This window comes from Coregonus lavaretus (genome assembly GCF_964263955.1).
Source record: "Coregonus lavaretus genome assembly, chromosome: 15".
Classification (NCBI taxonomy): domain Eukaryota; kingdom Metazoa; phylum Chordata; class Actinopteri; order Salmoniformes; family Salmonidae; genus Coregonus; species Coregonus lavaretus.
The window spans coordinates 28,659,341-28,678,093 of NC_140002.1; the positions used below are offsets into that span (position 1 = coordinate 28,659,341).

The window sequence follows — 18,753 nt, forward strand, 5'->3', positions numbered from 1 at the left end:
TGGCTGGGTTACGCCACACACAAGTTTACCTGGTTGTTTTCCTGGAAAAGACACTAATAGGCACACACATGCATGCGTGCACACACACACACACACACAGGCCATTACTGAAGAATCATGGCCCTCGCAGGCTGCTACTGTAATTCAATGGTTTAGACAGATTCCATTTGGCCAGGCTATTGTGGCGGACCCATAGGGGAATGAATTGCAGCTATTGTGATGTCGTAGTGAGACACTTCTATTGTTATTAGTGTCTGTGCATAGGCTAATGCCTAACCATAATACACCATGCATCATCGTATATGAACACTGTCACAGACACCTACAGTCAGCAGAAATTGCTTATGTTGCAAAAGCAGTATTTTCACAGCTTTGTGTGTGTGTGTGAGAGAGTGCGTGCTCACAGAATTCACTCTTTATTCATCATAGGTTCATAGTATTTGGCATATTGCCTAGACACCTTAATACTTAATTCTACCTTACTTAAAACTATCCATGTCTTTATTTATATTTTGTGCAGCTGAGGGCAACAACAGGATTTGAACCCATTCCCCTGTCTAAATGACTACAGTCTCCTCTACTGTATACCTACCTCCACTGATGCAATTGACTGGATGCATCACTAATCCAGAGTAGGTTTATTCTATCAGAGTGGGTCAACAGCCACTCAATGTTAATCAGTGCCAATTAGGATCAATTAAGAGCATTACACTCATAACGCACCGAGACACAATGATGAGAGCATGCACATAATAAGACTTAATTGGAGAAAAACAGTGTTGTCACCTGGTCGCCAAGCTCCCAATCACCCAATCAGTAAGAATCATTCGCTCTCTCTCTCTCTCTCTCTCTCTCTCTCTCACTCTCTCTCTTTCTCTTCTTCCTTCCCTTGTTTCAGCCCTCCAACTACCCACACAAAGCAGCATGTCTGGAGCCATATACTCAGCATCATGCTCAATGTCCAACCCAATTGTGCAGCTAAGGGAATTATTTTGGTGCAGTGAGTGGAGCTAGCACCCAGTGAACCAGTCAAATCTGTGCCATCACCGCCCTTCCCCCTACCTGCCCACTCTATATATAAACACACACACACACACACACACACACACACACACACAATGCCCCAGGGGCAGTGGGCTCCTGTAGGGAGTGATCTCGTCTCGTTCTCATCTCACACCCATGGCCCAGGGCACCCTGTGGCCTACATTCCCCAGCCAGAAACTCACTCTGGTGGGGTAAACGGAGCCTGATGCCTGGGGCTGTCCATTCGACCTGGAATCTACAGTCATAGGTTAACGTTACTGTTAGATGGCCATGCTGGGTAGATATGGATATGATTCAATGTACTGCATGTGGATGGAACAGTGGTGTCAGGTTGGTAGGAGACAGGAAGTTTTGTTGTTGTCTGTTTCAACTGACTGAATAAGATGGTGGACATGTAGGCCTACTGTATATTTCACATCTGGCATAAATATGGTAGATCTACAGTCAGGTCCATAATTATTGGCACCATTGATAAAGATGAGCAAAAAATACTAAAATAAAAAATATAAAAAAATACTGGGCTAATAAAAAATTGGGAAATTATATTTTATACTAATACCATTGCTCAGAGAAAGAGATTTTGTTTAACAAGTAATACAAAAAAAAAATACAAAAAATATAGAGATCAAATTTACTAGCCAAAAACAGGGTTGCCTCTGCCAGGAGGTTGACACTTGGCCGCAAGTGGATCTTCCAGCAAGACAGTAACCCCAAGCACTAATCAAATTCCACTTTCAGAATGCACTGTATACAGTGCCTTGCAAAAGTATTCATCCCCCTTGGCCTTTTTTCCTATTTTGTTGCTGTCACACCCGGGCTCTGGGACTCTATATGTTGAGCCAGGGTGTGTTCATTCTATGTGTTATATTTCTATGTTGGGGGTTCAGGTTGTTTATTTCTATGTTGGCCTGAGTGACTCCCAATCAGAGGCAACGAGTGTCAGCTGTGGCTGGTTGTCTCTGATTGGGAGCCATATTTAGACTGTCTGTTTTTCCCTTTGTGTTTGTGGGTTCTTGTTCCGTGTTGGTCTATGTTACCTAGGACGTTACGAGTCGTTTGTTGTTTTTGTTTACTGTCCGTGTTTATCGCTAATGATAAATAAACATGTTCGTTCATCACGCTGCGCCTTGGTCCTCCTCTCTTAACGACGATCGTGACAGAAGAACCCACCATCACAGGACCAAGCAGCGTGTCCAGGAGCAGGCAGCCTGGACGTGGGAGCAGATTTTGGACGGGCAGGGGTCCTGGACCTGGGAGGAAATCCTGGCCGGGATGGATAGCCGGCCGTGGTGTGAGACGGTAGAGGCGCGACGGAGAGAGGAGCAACGGCGTAATCTGTATCGTCGTCGGACGGACGAGAGGCAACCCCAAAAAATTTTTAGGGGGGGGCACACGGCATGGACGACGGGGCTGACGGAGGCAGAAAAGGGGCGTATTCAGAAGGCCACCAGGTTACGGGGGCCACTGGTCAAAGTAGGGAAAGAAGGTTTAGAGGCACGGCGAGAGGTACTGGGGTGTGTTACCAGTCCGGTCCGGCCCGTTCCAGATCCCGGGGTAGAGCCAGTGGTGTGTGTCCCCAGTACGGTCCGGCCTGTTACGGCCCCTCGCACCAAGTGTACGGTGCGCGTCGCCAGCCCGGTCCGGCCTGTTCCTGCCACTCGCACCAAGCCTACGGTGCGCGTCGCCAGCCCGGTCCGGCCTGTTCCTGCCACTCGCACCAAGCCTACGGTGCGCGTCGCCAGCCCGGCCCGGCCTGTTCCTGCCACTCGCACCAAGCCTACGGTGCGCGTCGCCAGCCCGGCCCGGCCTGTTCCTGCCACTCGCACCAAGCCTACGGTGCGCGTCGCCAGCCCGGCCCGGCCTGTTCCTGCCACTCGCACCAAGCCAGGGGTGCGAGTCGCCAGCCCGGCCCGGCCTGTTCCTGCCACTCGCACCAAGCCAGGGGTGCGAGTCGTCAGCCTGGTCCAGCCCGTTCCTGCTACTCGCACCAAGCCAGGGGTGCGAGTCGTCAGCCTGGTCCAGCCCGTTCCTGCTACTCGCACCAAGCCAGGGGTGCGAGTCGTCAGCCTGGTAAAGCCCATTGCTGCTCCACGCACCAAGCCAGGGGTGCGAGTCGTCAGTCCGGTGAGGCCCGTTCCGGCTCCATGCACCAAGCCAGGGGTGCGCATCGTCAGCCCGGTCCGGCCCGTTGCTGCTCCACGCACCAAGCCAGGGGTGCGAGTCGTCAGTCCGGTGAGGCCCGTTCCGGCTCCACGCACCAAGCCAGGGGTGCGCATCGTCAGCCCGGTCCGGCCCGTTGCTGCTCCACGCACCAAGCCAGGGGTGCGAGTCGTCAGCCTGGTAAGGCCCGTTCCTGCTCTACGCACCAAGCCAGGGGTGCGTATCGTCAGCCCGGTCCGTTCCTGCCTCACGCACCAAGCCAGGGGTGCGCGTCGTCAGTCCGGCACAACCCGTGCCTGGGTCACCGGTGCCTAATCAGGTACCGGTCAACTGCTCCACAACGGAGCTGAAGTTAACCGCTCCTGCTACGTCCAGTTCAGCTCCAGCCAGCGGGGCCAGACCGGACCAGGGGCGCTATGGGGGGTTTATTGGAGGGTGGTGGGCAAGCCCGGAGCCAGAACCGCCGCCGAGGAGGAATGCCCACCCAGCCCTCCCCTGTTTTGTTCTAGTGGAGGCGCGGTCGCAGTCCGCGCCTTTAGGGGGGGGGGGGGGGGGGGGGGGGGGGGGGGGGTACTGTCACACCCGGGCTCTGGGACTCTATATGTTGAGCCAGGGTGTGTTCATTCTATGTGTTATATTTCTATGTTGGGGGTTCAGGTTGTTTATTTCTATGTTGGCCTGAGTGACTCCCAATCAGAGGCAACGAGTGTCAGCTGTGGCTGGTTGTCTCTGATTGGGAGCCATATTTAAACTGTCTGTTTTTCCCTTTGTGTTTGTGGGTTCTTGTTCCGTGTTGGTCTATGTTACCTAGGACGTTACGAGTCGTTTGTTGTTTTTGTTTACTGTCCGTGTTTATCGCTAATGATAAATAAACATGTTCGTTCATCACGCTGCGCCTTGGTCCTCCTCTCTTAACGACGATCGTGACAGTTGCATTACAACCTGTAATTTAAATGGATTTTTATTTGGATTTCAGCAAGGGGCACCACCAAGCAAGCGGCACCATGAAGACCAAGGAGCTCTCCAAACAGGTGAGGGACAAAGTTGTGGAGAAGTACAGATCAGGGTTGGGTTATAAAAAAATATCTGAAACATTGAACATCCCACGGAGCACCATTAAATCCATGATTAAAATTTTTTACGAATATAGCACCACAACAAACCTGCCAAGAGAGGGCCGCCCACCAAAAGTCACGGACCAGGCAAGGAGGGCATTAATCAGAGAGGCAACAAAGAGACCAAAGATAACACTGAAGGAGCTGCAAAGCTCCACAGCAGAGATTGGAGTATCTGTCCATAGGACCACTTTAAGACATACACTCCACAGAGCTGGGCTTTACGGAAGAGAGGCCAGACAAAAGCCATTGCTTAAAGAAAAAAATAAGCAAACACGTTTTGTGTTCGCCAAAAGGCATGTGGGAGACTCCCCAAACATATGGAAGAAGGTACTCTGGTCAGATGAGACTAAAATTGAGCTTTTGGCCATCAAGGAAAATGCTATGTCTGGCGCAAACCCAACACCTCTCATCACCCCGAGAACACCATCCCCACAGTGAAGCATGGTGGTGGCAGCATCATGCTGTGGGGAGGTTTTTCATCGGCAGGGACTGGGAAACTGGTCAGAATTGAAGGAATGATGGATGTAGCTAAATATAGGGAAATTCTTGAGGGAAACCTGTTTCAGTCTTCCAGAGATTTGAGACTGGGACGGAGGTTCACCTTCCAGCAGGACAATGACCCTAAGCATACTGCTAAAGCAACACTCGAGTGGTTTAAGGGGAAACATTTAAATGTCTTGGAATGGCCTAGACAATTGAGAATCTGTGGTATGACTTAAAGATTGTTGTACACCAGCGGAACCCATCCAACTTGAAGGAGCTGGAGCAGTTTTGCCTTGAAGAATGGGCAAAAATCCCAGTGGCTAGATGTGCCAAGCGTATAGAGACATACCCCAAGAGACTTGCAGCTGTAATTGCTGCAAAAGGTGGCTCTACAAAGTATTGACTTTGGGGGGGGGGGGGGGGGGGTGAATAGTTACGCAAGCTCAAGTTTTCTGTTTTTTATGGTCTTATTTCTTGTTTGTTTCACAATAAAAAATATTTTGCATCTTCAAAGTGGTATTTTGGGTGTTTGTATCATTTGATTTACACAACATGTCTAGCACTTTGAAGATGCAAAATATTTTTTATTGTGAAACACTGTGGAGTGTACGGCTTATAGTGGTCCTATGGACAGATCCTCCAATCTCCGCAGTGGAGCTTTGCAACTCCTTCAGGGTTCTTTATGGTCTCTTTGTTGCCTCTCTGATTAATGTCCTTCTTGCCTGGTCCGTGAGTTTTGGTGGGTAGCCCTCTCTTGGCAGATTTGTTGAGGTGCCATATTCTTTCCATTTTTTAAATAATGGATTTAATGGTGCTCCGTGGGATGTTCAAAGTTTCAGATATTTTTTTATAACCCAACCCTGATCTGTACTCTCCACAACTTTGTCCCTGACCTGTTTGGAGAGCTCCTTGGTCTTCATGGTGCCGCTTGCTTGGTGTTGCAGACTCTGGGGCCTTTCAGAACAGGTGTATATATACTGAGATCATGTGACAGATCATGTGACACTTAGATTGCACACAGGTGGACTTTATTTAACTAATTATGTTACTTCTGAAGGTAATTGGTTGCACCAGATCTTATTTAGGGGCTTCATAGCAAAGGGGTGAATACATATGCACGCACCACATTTCCGTTATTTATTTTTTAGAATTTTTTGAAACAAGTAATTTTTTTTTTTCACATCACCAATTTGGACTATTTTGTGTATGTCCATTACATGAAATCCAAATAAAAATCAATTTAAATTACAGGTTACAATGCAACAAAATAGGAAAATTGCCAAGGGGGGTGAATACAAGGCATTGTATATACACTACCAGTCAAATGTTTGGACACACCTACTCTTTTTCTTTATTTTTACTATTTTCTACATTGTAGAATAATAGTGAAGACATCAAAACTATGAAATAACACATACGGTATCATGTAGTAACCAAAAAAGTGTTAAACAAATCAAAATATATTTGAGATTCTTCAAATAGCCACCCTTTGCCTTGAGGACAGCTTTGCACACTCTTGGCATTCTCTCAACCAGCTTCATGAGATAGTCACCTGGAATGCATTTCCATTAACAGGTGTGCCTCTTAAAAGTTAATTTATGGAATTTCTTTCCTTCTTAATGCGTTTGAGCCAATCAGTTGTGTTGTGACAAGGTGGGGGGGTATAGAGAAGATAGCCCTATTTGGTAAAAGTCCATATTATGGCAAGTACAGCTCAAATAAGCAAAGTGAAATGACAGTCCATCATTACTTTAAGACATGAAGGTCAGCCCAAATAAATGATTCTCAGAGTTCAAGTAGACACATCTCAACATCAACTGTTCAGAGGAGACTGTGTGAATCAGGCCTTCATGGTCGAATTGCTGCAAAGAAACCACTACTAAAGGACACCAATAAGAAGAAGAGACTTGCTTGGGCCAAGAAAAATGAGCAATGGACATTAGACCGGTGGAAATTTGTCCTTTGGTCTGGAGTCCAAATTTGAGATTTTTGGTTCCAACAGGCGTGTCTTTGTGAGACGCGGTGTGAGTGAACGGATGATCTCCGCATGTGTATTTCCCACCGTAAAGCATGGAGGAGGAGGTGTTATGGTGTGGGGGTGCTTTGCTGATTTATTTAGAATTCAAGGCACACTTAACCAGCATGTCTACCACAGCATTCTGCAGTGATACGCCATCCCATCTGGTTTGGGCTTAGTGGGACTATCATTTGTTTTTCAACAAGACAATGACCCAACACACCTTCAGGCTGTGTAAGGGCTATTTTACCAAGAAGGATGGAGTGCTGCATCAGATGACCTGACCTGCACAATCCCCCGACCTTCACTATTATTCTACAATGTAGAAAATAGTAAAAATAAAGGAAAACCCTTGAATGAGTAGGTGTGTCCGAACCTTTGACTGGTACTGTGTATATCCCTGTTTTTTTGGGGGGTCTGCATTGCGACATTCAGGGCTGGGATAGTGTAATCCTGGTCCTGTAGAAAATCAATGGCTGCTCCATGTTCTATTCCTGGATACTATTAATGGCCTCCCCTGAGGACAGGGATGGAGGGAAAGAGGGAGAGGGAGAGGGAGAAATAGATTGTCCGATGCTGGTTGGCATGGTAACCTGGCCAGGTGAAAGGGAGCCTGGGAGGGGGGAGCTGCAGCTTTTGTCTCGTGGGAGCAGAATATCCAAGAATTCCCTGCAGCCAGGCAGAGAGGCAGGCTGACATGCATCATGTTTGTTGCCCTCTGGGCTGGATGTTTAGAAATGGGGCTCCCCTAACCTCTACTGTGTCAGCCAGAGATACACATACCAGTCAGTGCTGCTAATTAAACCGTGTGTGTGCGCGTGCGTGTGCATGTGTGTTTACTGTATGTAGTCCACTGTGTTAAATAAAAAATGTGTGGCTGTCCAATGTTTAAGTCTCCCAGTGGAGGCGTCACCTCGCCCCCCTGCCCCCAGAGACGTGTTCCTCTGCCCATAATTCCGCCGGAAATTAAAGAAATACATCAACACAGCAATTACAGGCCCATGAAACACCCTGGCACTGTGGCATGTGCCTCGGGCAGACAGACACAGCTGTGCTACTCTCTCACTCACACACTGATTACATTGGTCATGTCTGTGTGATCTCCCCCTGTGTGATGGCCACCTCACCTCATGTAGCCCTGTACAATAGGTGTTTCATTGACTACACATCAACACTGTAGTGTCCCATCAACATGATGTTAGTCTTAGCTAGGCTAGTTTGAGCTTACCTATGTCATAATCATGGTAATACTACACTCGTAGGAGAACCCTTTTTGGTTCCAGGTAAAACCCTTTCGGGGTTCTACATCCAAAAGGTTTCTACCTGCAACCAAAAAGTGTTCTTCAAAGGGTTATCCTATGGGGACAGCCAAAGAACACATTAAGGTTCTAGATAGCACCTTTTTTTCTAAGAGTGTAGTGGTCGAGGTCATAACTGTTTAGCGTAGTATCAGCCTCTGTCGGGGGTAAACATTGCACCTCGGAGCCACTTTAAATGGCACAATGAGATTACTGTTGCTCAAAACGCTAACATTTACAGAAGGGGGGAGGAGTTATTTTTTCCCTCACTACTTCAAGTGCATCACACTAAAAATTCATAGTTTTCATGCAAAATAAATCAACCTTATTTTTCTGTAGCATGGCTCAAAATGGCTGGGGAATGAATAAGAGATGAAACTTAAATGTCTGCAACCCCTCGCCTGACACTTTCCATCACATCACAGGAGCCGTGTGTGTGTGTGTGTGTGTGTGTGTCATTACACACTCGGTTGTGGGGGTAATGAGCTGTGTGTGTAAGTAGTGTGCTGTCCTAGTGTACTGGCAGAGACCTGCCAATAGGGATTTTCTCAGATCCAAGCCTTGGCTGCTTGTTGTCATAAGATGTTTGTTGTCACAGCTCAACATAACAGGGAAGCATGGAGTTCACTGTATTTTATGTTAGAAGTTGGAGCAATATCTGCAGAATGTAAACCAAAACACTTAGCAACCACTGAAGTCAGCAATACTATGACTCAATTAAGTGTCATTTGAGCAGAGAGATTTGATTCATTACAGTGTTCCCCTGTCTTGTAACGACCCTCCATGTGACAGGTATCACTATGATGTCCCACTGGAATTGGATTATGGCTAAATGTGTTTATGTTCAGCCTGTCTTACTTCATAACTAATGTAACATGTCCCGTCTCTCTCTCTCTCTCTCTCTGTCTCTGTCTCTGTCTCTGTCTCTGGCTGTCTCTCTCTCTCTCTATCCGCTTTTTCTCTCTCCTTCCAGTCCCGGCCATGATCACGTCGTACCCCAACACCACGCTGGCCACGCAGGGCAGTGAGAAGAGGATGAGCTGCACGGCCCACGGGGAGAAGCCCATCATGGTGCGCTGGGAGAAGGAGGAGCGCATCATCAACCCGGAGAGCAGCCACCGCTACGTGGTCACCGTCAAAGAGGTGGCCGACGAGGTCATCTCCACCCTGCAGGTACACAGACACACCAGTGGAGTGGTGCTGCCCTCTTCCCAGTTACAGTTACCTCAGCTGAGGCCAGGTGGAGAGCTACTGGGTATGCAGGGCTTTTGCTTGGAGCAAAGCGTTGTAGCAGAAGCCTGCACTAAATTTGTCCGTTTGTAGACCGGTATGATGATGGCTCATCATGAGTCCTGTCTGTGAATGATTTAGCCCAGAATGTGTATTTTCCATGCACATCCTCATCTATGTAGCTGACCCTCTTTTTCCTTTTCCCATAGATCCGGCCTACAGTGAGGGAAGACTCTGGCTTCTTCTCCTGCCATGCCATCAACTCCTATGGTGAAGACAGAGGGATCATTCAGCTAACAGTGCAAGGTACAGCTGCACACCACTGACAATTGTCATGAAAACAAAATGAAATACAAAATTGAACCCCCCAATTAGGGTAATAATGCAAAATAAGCACCCTAGCGTTGTATAACCATGTATGTGACTTTATGGTGTCCCTCAGAGCCCCCGGACCCTCCTGAGGTGGAGATCAGAGAGGTGAAGGACAGGACTATTGCCCTCCGCTGGACCATGGGCTTCGATGGAAACAGCCCAATCACAGGCTTCGACATTGAGTGCAAGAACAAATCAGGTACAAGACAAACAAGAGTTCTCTTTGTAAGAGATGATATGTTCTGGATGCCAGCGGTACAGTAAGCCTACATGGCGCATACCACTGTATGGACAGAATACAAATATTTTCACTTCCTGTGTATTTCTAAGGTCTATCCTGGTGAAATGCTTCTATGTATCCTCATGTTAAGCTGGATGGGCTCCTCCTGTCTTCCAGAGAATGATTATACATGATATTTTTCTCAGTTCTATAATTCAATACAGCAGACTAATGCACTTAGCAGGCTTTGACCTTTAGCCCCACTTAGTGGTCCTCACTAACCCCCATAAACCTTGACCCTTGACCCCGGCCCCACAGGCTCCTGGGAAATGGCCCAAAGGACCAAAGACGTGTCTCCCCAGCTCAACCAGGCCACCATCATAGACCTGCACCCCTCCTCCACCTACAACATCCGCATGTTTGCCAAGAACCACATCGGCAAGAGTGAGGCTAGCAACGAACTCACCATCACCACAGACGAAGCAGGTATTAGACCCACCACTGGTTAAATGTATGCACACAGAGCATGCAGACACAGACATACAACAACAAGGCAAGCACACAGACATGCGTAGCTATACTGTACATACACATTTAGACTGATGCACTTCATATATACAATGGCAAAGCAGGCAAACAGGCAGGATGATGAACTGCAAAAGGAAAGACCTACATACGTGACTGACTTACATACGTGACTAGGATGAAAGAGGTAGAAAAGAGGGTAATGGGGATGAGGAAGTCAATTCATTAACAGCAGAGTGACATCAGCTCTGTTGCATTATTGAACACATGCTGACCCTGCACTAAAAGTGGGACTTTTCAATTAGCAGACCATGTTGTAAATGTCACACTGTGGTCAATAGATCACTGGCCGGCCCCTCTGCAAATTGCTCCTGTTCCCTTTGGTGGTTCCTCCCAATCCCCACACTGCACTTCTCTCTCTCACTTCTCTTCTGACTCTGTCCCCCATGACCTCTCGTAAACATGACCTCCATCTTTATTATTGTTCAAGTGGGCTGGGTCATCTGAGACCAAATAATCTGGTCTACCCATAGATACAGTAGAACTTTAGCCTTCCATGTCTCAGGATCTTTGCCTTAACCTTGGAATAACCTTCAGAATACACTGACTGGATAGTTTAATTCCTTTGCAGACTAATTTCTGCCTTCCTGTACCTCGTCTACTCAACTGACAGTAGCTCAGATCTGAATGACCTTGATGTATGTTCTTCCTTCTAGCTCCTGATGGTCCCCCACAAGATGTGCAGCTTGAAGCTTTCTCCTCTCAGAGCATCAGAGTCTCCTGGAGGGTAAGATATGTTTAATCAATTCCATCAAGACTGAGAAGAACTTACTGTAGCTCTGTGGTCTACTACCTGCATGGTCTGTTACAGTTCAGGTCATTGAGGGCCACAACCATTCTTCTGTCCTCAAGAAGATGTCCCCCAATATCTAAATGTACGTTCCCTTCTCCTCCCTCTTCCCTCCCTCTCTCCGTCTTCCACCAGGCCCCTAAGAAGCACCTCCAGAACGGGGCGATCCGGGGCTACCAGGTGGGCTACAGGGAGTTCAGCACCGGGGGGAACTACCAGTTCAACGTCATCACCATGGAGTCGACGGGGGACAATGACCACAGTGAGAGTGTCACCCTGGACAACTTGAAGAAGTTCACCCAGTATGGGGTGGTGGTGCAGGCCAGCAACAGCGCTGGGACAGGACCCTCCTCCCAGGAGGTCATCTCTACCACGCTGGAGGACGGTGAGGACACACACACAGTCTGCCTTTAGCTATCAGTAACAATATCGTGGACAGTTAAAATCTTACTGATTTCAAACATTTCTTTAGCTGAATTAGGGTATTCTACAGTATTGTGGTGCATCAAGGGTCAAATGACTGATGTTTTGTCTCTGAAGGGAGTGAACTCCCAGGATGGAGCTTTATCGACATCTCATGGATGGTGTTGGTACTGCTGGTGTAGTGACAGCTGATGTTCAGTATTGTAATGGCTGGTCATTTTTGTCATGGCTAAAAAAATACCTGATGAAGGATAGGTCCCAAAACCCTAATTTTTTACTTTAAATAAGCATTATGAAGTTCACTTCCAAGAGTATCTCAATATTCTCCTCTCTTCAGTAAACTCTTCTGTACATTCTACTTGTTTGGAGACTGAGGTAACAATGTTGTTTTTCCTCCTCCCTGGTTGTGACAGTTCCCAGCCGACCTCCAGAGAACGTCCAGGCCACAGCAGCGTCCCCAGAGATCATCTCTCTATCCTGGCTGACCCCTCCTAAAGACGCCCTCAATGGCATCCTGCTCGGCTTCAGGGTCATCTACTGGGCCAACCTGCCCGACGGAGGTACAGCCCACACACACACACACACACACACACACAGATGCATGCAGGCACACACACTCACACACAGATGCATGCAGGCACACACACACACACACACACACACACACACACACACACACAGATGCATGCAGGCACACACACACACACACATACAAATTCACACACACACACACAAAGAGAGAGAAGGATGTAGATGTTACACTGTATCTGCCCTTGTCCGTAACCTCCAAGACACATAGAATGTATACAGTATCAACATGATTACCTATGCATGATAATTCTAGTGGATGAATGAGACATATTAGCTGTGACCCAGGCTTTCTAGTTCAACTCAGACAGCCTGGCATGGCATGCAGTCATCACGTGCTGGAGAGACGTCAGAGTGATGGCTTCTGACAGCACTGTTACTTTTGACCCCTCATCTGTCATATCACATCCCCTCTGATGGACCCTGGATGCACCAATTGAAAAGCAGCACTCAATCTAGTTTGCATAGTAACAGTACATGTCATAGTGGGACACACTCCAAACAATACTACAGCCATAGCCATGTATTACATCTACTATATACATATTTTACATTTTACATTTTAGTCATTTAGCAGACGCTCTTATCCAGAGCGACTTACAGTTAGTGAGTGCATACACTTTCACATATAGATATCTTATGTACCATTGACAACAATTCATATGAATACAGATCTTATTCATTTAAATGAAAGATGTCACTCATTATATCAAATCAAAGTTTATTGGTCGCACAGTTTAGCAGATGTTATAGTGGGTGCAGTGAAATGCTTCTGTTACTAGCGCCTAATAGTGCAGTAAAATGTCTAGCTCCTAACAGTGCAGTAAAATGTCAAACAAGTACACAAATAATCAAAAAAACTAAAATTAAGAAATCAAGAAACGTCAGAAGGAATCCAATTAACAACCCAAGTAACACTGTATCAGTAATCCAAATGCAATCTATATATACACTGAAAATATATACTAAGAATGTGTGATATGTGTGATAGAAATCACATCGATGTATTTATTGTCTAAGACACTTGTCTAAACCTTCAGCCAGGGCCTGTTGTGCTCTTCATTATATTCTAAATATGAGCAATATAAATGTTGTTGTTGGGAAAATATCAAGGGTTGTTTACCTCATGTACCAGCAGAGGGGGATATAGGCCCCTTTTCTAAGATGGTGGAACAACTGTGTCTTATCCATCAACACTGCTCTAAACATTTTTTTACATTTTTTACATTTTTAGTCATTTAGCAGACGCTCTTATCCAGAGCGACTTACAGGAGCAATTAGGGTTAAGTGCCTTGCTCAAGGGCACATCGACAGATTTTTCACCTAGGCTCGGGGATTAGAACCAGCGACCTTTCGGTTACTGGCACAACGCTCTTACCCACTAAGCTACCTTACCCACTAAACATCTGGCACCACTGCAGTAATCAAACTCATCACTCTGTTATTCTACTCAAACAATGATTCCTTTTATTATTTGCATTCTAGCACTCATCAATGGTATATATTTATCAGCCATTTTATGGATTTCAAATACAGTGCATTTGGAAAGTATTCAGACCCCTTGACTTTTTCTAAATGTTGTTATGTTACAGCCTTATTCTAAAATGGATTGCATCGTTTTTCTCCCTCATCAATCTACACACAATACACCATAATGAGAAAGCAAAAACAGGTTTTTAGATTTTTTTGCAAATGTATAAAAAATAAAAAACTGAAATATGACATTTACAGAAGTATTCAGACCCTTTACTCAGTACTTTGTTGAAGCACCTTTGGCAGCGATTACAGCCTTGAATCTTCTTGGGTATAATGCTATTTGAGGAGTTTCTCCCATTCTTCTCTGCAAATCCTCTCATCTCTGTCAGGTTGGATGGGGAGCGTCGCTGCACAGCTATTTTCAGTTCTCTCCAGAGATGCTCGATTGGGTTCAAGTACGGTCTCTGGCTGGGCCACTCAAGGACATTTTGAAACTTGTCCCGAAGCCACTCCTGCGTTGTCTTGGCTGTGTGCTTAGGGTCGTTGTCCAGTTGGAAGGTGAACCTTCACCCCAGTCTGAGGTCCTGAGCGCTCTGGAGCAGGTTTTCATCAAGGATCTCTCTGTACTTTGTTCCGTTCATCTTTCCCTCGATCCTGACTAGTCTCCCAGTACCTGCCGCTGAGAAACATCCCCACAGCATGATGTTGCCAACACCTTGCTTCACCGTAGGTATAGTGCCAGGTTTCCTCCAGACATGACACTTGGCATTCAGGCCAAAGAGTTCAATCTTGGTTTCTTCAGACCAGAGAAATCTTATTTCTCATGGTCTGAGAGTCCTTTAGTTGCCTTTTGGCAAACTCCAAGCAGGCTGTCATGTGCCTTTTACTGAGTGGCTTCCGTCTGGCCACTCTACCATAAAGGCCTGATTGGTGGAGTGCTGCAGAGATGGTTGTCCTTCTGGAAGGTTCTCCCATCTCCACAGAGGAACTCTGGAGCTCTGTCAGAGTGACCGTCGGGTTCTTGGTCACCTCCCTGACCAATGCCCTTCTCCCCCGATTGCTCAGTTTGGCCGTGGCCAGCTCTAGGAAGAGTCTTGGTGGTTCCAAACTTCTTCCATTTAAGAATGATGGAGGCTACTGTGTTCTTGGGGACCTTCAATGCTGCAGAAACATTTCTGTGCCTCGACACAATCCTGTCTCGGAGCTCTACAGACAATTTCTTCAACCTCATGGCTTGGTTTTTGCTCTGACATGCACTGTCAACTGTGGGACCTTATATAGACAGGTGTGTGCCTTTCCAAATCATGTCCAATCAATTGAATTTACCACAGGTGGACTCCAATCAAGTTGTAGAAACATCTTAGCAAATTAAGCTCAATTTTGAGTATCATAGCAAATGAATACTTATGTAAATAAGATATTTCTGTTTTTATTTGTAATATATTTGCAAAAATTTCAAAAAACATGTTTTCACTTTGTCATTATGAGGTATTATAGGTAGATTGATGAGGATATTTTTTTTTAATCCATTTTAGAATAAGGCTGTAATGTAACAAAATGTGGAAAAAGGGAAAGTGTCTGAATACTCTCCGAATGGATTGTACCTACAGTACATTGAGTCAGAATTCGGTGATTACAACTATTAGTATACAGCATATATTTTACTGTACGTTTCCAAATCACGCTATTATGACTCATAAACCTATAACTCACTGTTATATCCCAGAGAACTGTTCTGATCAGCCCACAACACAACTATAAATGAAGGAGCTATAGAGCCATAGATTAACAGATTCCAGAGCTCTTCATATTCCGTTCCAAGATAGCGTAGCAGTGCGGTCGTGTTCTCTTGTGTGTCCATGTAAATAGCCAGTTTTTTGTATATTTTTTTGTATTTTACGTATATATTTCCCTATCACACTTTTCATCCTTCTACTAAATATACTTTCCTGCAACCCGCCTCACTCAATGCGGAACGGATTCTATTATTTACTCACCTTTATCTAGAATCTCCAGTTGAAACTAGCCAGCCAGCTAACTAGCTACTTGCTATTAGCCGCCGTTAGCGGTTTTCACCCAGAACATCGGATTTTCTGCCGGAATAACTGAATCACTGGACCATAACACCGGATCTAGCTAGCCGCAACCGGATGGATGTCGAATGGATGTTGCTGTAGGATAATCACCACTGCCCCCGTAGCACCAGTTAGCCTTGAGCTAGCCCCAGCTATCTACCTCTCTGTCTACCGGACGGGAGTAGCCAGCTAACCAGCTAACTAGCTACTTGCTATTAGCCACCGTTAGCGGCTTTTCTCCATTGTCCGTGGCCTGCACTACCTACCAGCCAGCTCTAGCCTGGACTATTATCGGCCAGTCTGCACTGTCTGCACAGCGAGTTATCGACCCAGAACCTATCGGATTTTCTGCCGGAATCACTGAATCACTGGACCATTAACACTGGATAATCGCAACTAGCTAGCTGCAACCAAATTAACGTTGTTGTTGGCTAATCAGCCTTGAGCTAGCCTTGAGTCAGGCACATCTCCCAGCTATCTACCTCTCTGTCAACCGGACGGGACCTCCTAGAGTCGACACAGAGCCCTGCCGATCCATCACGACTGGTCTGCCGACGTAATCGTCTGTGGTTTCAACAGGCTTCCCGTTGCGACGACCACAAAGATCCATTTGCTAGCCCCGGCCCGCTAGCACAAGCAAACTACAACGTGCTTCCTTCTCGCTGTGCTGAAGCACAAATTTGAACTGCTCTTGGACTCACATATTGCTGTTCACTGGACCTTATGATCACTCAGCTGCACAGCTGATGCCTGCTGGACTGTTCCTTTACACGGTAAAGAACTGCCAAAAGGGGTGGAGTTGCAATCTACTGTAGAGATAGCCTGCAGAGCTCTATCATACTATCCAGGTCTGTGCCCAAACAGTTTGAGCTTCTACTTCTAAAAATCCACCTTTCCAGAAATAAGTCTCTCACTGTTGCCGCTTGCTACAGACCCCCCTCAGCCCCCAGCTGTGCCCTGGACACCATATGTGAATTGATTGCCCTCCATTTATCCTCAGAGTTCGTACTGCTTGGTGACCTAAATTGGGATATGCTTAACACCCCGGCCATCCTACAATCCAAACTAGATGCCCTCAATCTCACACAAATTATCAACGAACCTAAATCCGTAAACATGGGTACCCTCATAGATATCATCCTGACTAACTTACCCTCTAAATATACCTCCGCTGTCTTCAACCAGGATCTCAGCGATCACTGCCTTATTGCCTGCGTCCGTAACGGGTCTGCGGTCAAACGACCACCCCTCATCACTGTCAAACGCTCCCTAAAACACTTTAGCGAGCAGGCCTTCCTAATTGACCTGGCCCAGGTATCCTGGATGGATATAGATCTCATTCCGTCAGTAGAGGATGCCTGGTTGTTCTTTAAAAGTAATTTCCTCTTAATCTTAAATAAACCAGCACAAAAACATCCTGTGGCGTACTGCATTAGCATCAAATAGCCCCCTCGATATTCAACTTTTCAGGGAAGTTAGGAACCAATATACACAAGCAGTTAGGAAAGCAAAGGCTAACTTTTTCAAACAGAAATGTGCATCCTGTAGCACTAACTCCAAAAAGTTTTGGGACACTGTAAAGTCCATGGAGAATAAGAGCACTTCCTCCCAGCTGCCCACTGCATTGAGGCTAGGAAACACTATCACCACCGATAAATCTACAATAATTGAGAATTTCAACAAGCATTTTGCTACAGCTGGCCATGCTTTCCACCTGGCTACCACTACCCCGGCCACCAGCTCTGCACCCTCCGCTGCAACTTGCCCATGCCCCCACCGCTTCTCCTTCACACAAATTCAGACAGCTGATGTTCTGAAAGAGCTGCAAAATCTGGACCCCTACAAATCATCTGGGCTAGACAATCTGGACCCTTTCTTTCTAAAACTAGCCGCCGAAATTGTCGTAACCCCTATTACTAGCCTGTTCAACCTCTCTTTCGTAACGTCTGAAATCCCCAGAGATTGGAAAGCTGCCGCAGTCATCCCCCTCTTCAAAGGGGGTGACACTCTAGGTCCAAACTGTTACAGACCTATATCCATCCTGCCCTGCCTTTCGAATGTTTTTGAAAGCCAAGTTAACAAACAGATCACCGACCATTTCGAATCCCACCGTACCTTCTCCGTTATGCAATCCGGTTTCCGAGCTGGTCATGGGTGCACCTCAGCCACACTCAAGGTCCTAAACGATATTATAACCGCGATTGATAATAGACAGTACTGTGCAGCCGTCTTCATCGACCTGGCCAAGGCTTTTGACTCTGTCAACCACCGCATTCTTATTGGCAGACTAAATAGCCTTGGTTTCTCAAATGACTGCCTCGCCTGGTTCACCAACTACTTCTCAGATAGAGTTCAATGTGTCAAATCGGAGGGCCTGTTGTCTGGACCTATGGCAGTCTCTATGGGGGTGCCACAGGGTTCAATTCTTGGGCCAACTATTTTCTCTGTGTATATCAATGATGTCGATCTTGCTGCTGGTGACTCTCAGAACCACCTCTACGCAGACGACACCATTTTGTATACATCTGGCCCTTCATTGGACACTGTGTTAACAAACCTCCAAACGAGCTTCAATGCCATACAACACTCCTTCAGTAGCCTCCAACTGCTCTTAAACGCTAGTAAAACTAAATGCATGCTCTTCAATCGAACGCTGTTGGCACCCGCCCACCCGACTAGAATCACTACTCTCGACGGGTCTGACCTAGAGTATGTGGACAACTACAAATACCTAGGTGTCTGGTTAGACTGTAAACTCTGCTTCCAGACTCACATTAAGAATCTCCAATCCAAAGTTAAATCTAGAATCGGCCTCCTATTTTGCAACAAAGCCTCCTTCACTCATGCTGCCAAACATGCCCTCGTAAAACTGAC

The 18,753-nt window shown here is 46.5% G+C and overlaps 1 protein-coding gene across 1 annotated transcript in view; it reads left to right on the top strand.

Annotated features, from left to right (window-relative positions):
• LOC311142507 (cell adhesion molecule DSCAM-like) overlaps nt 1-18,753 on the top strand; it is a gene marked incomplete at both ends in the record, with an annotated part of 151,585 nt that overhangs the window by 119,036 nt on the left and 13,796 nt on the right. Inside the window, 7 exons of the mRNA XM_084178167.1 lie at nt 9,094-9,293; nt 9,560-9,656; nt 9,793-9,921; nt 10,261-10,428; nt 11,184-11,254; nt 11,453-11,702; nt 12,154-12,300. Of these exons, the coding sequence (XP_084034293.1) occupies nt 9,094-9,293; nt 9,560-9,656; nt 9,793-9,921; nt 10,261-10,428; nt 11,184-11,254; nt 11,453-11,702; nt 12,154-12,300 (1,062 nt within the window). The remainder of the gene's footprint in view (nt 1-9,093; nt 9,294-9,559; nt 9,657-9,792; nt 9,922-10,260; nt 10,429-11,183; nt 11,255-11,452; nt 11,703-12,153; nt 12,301-18,753) is intronic.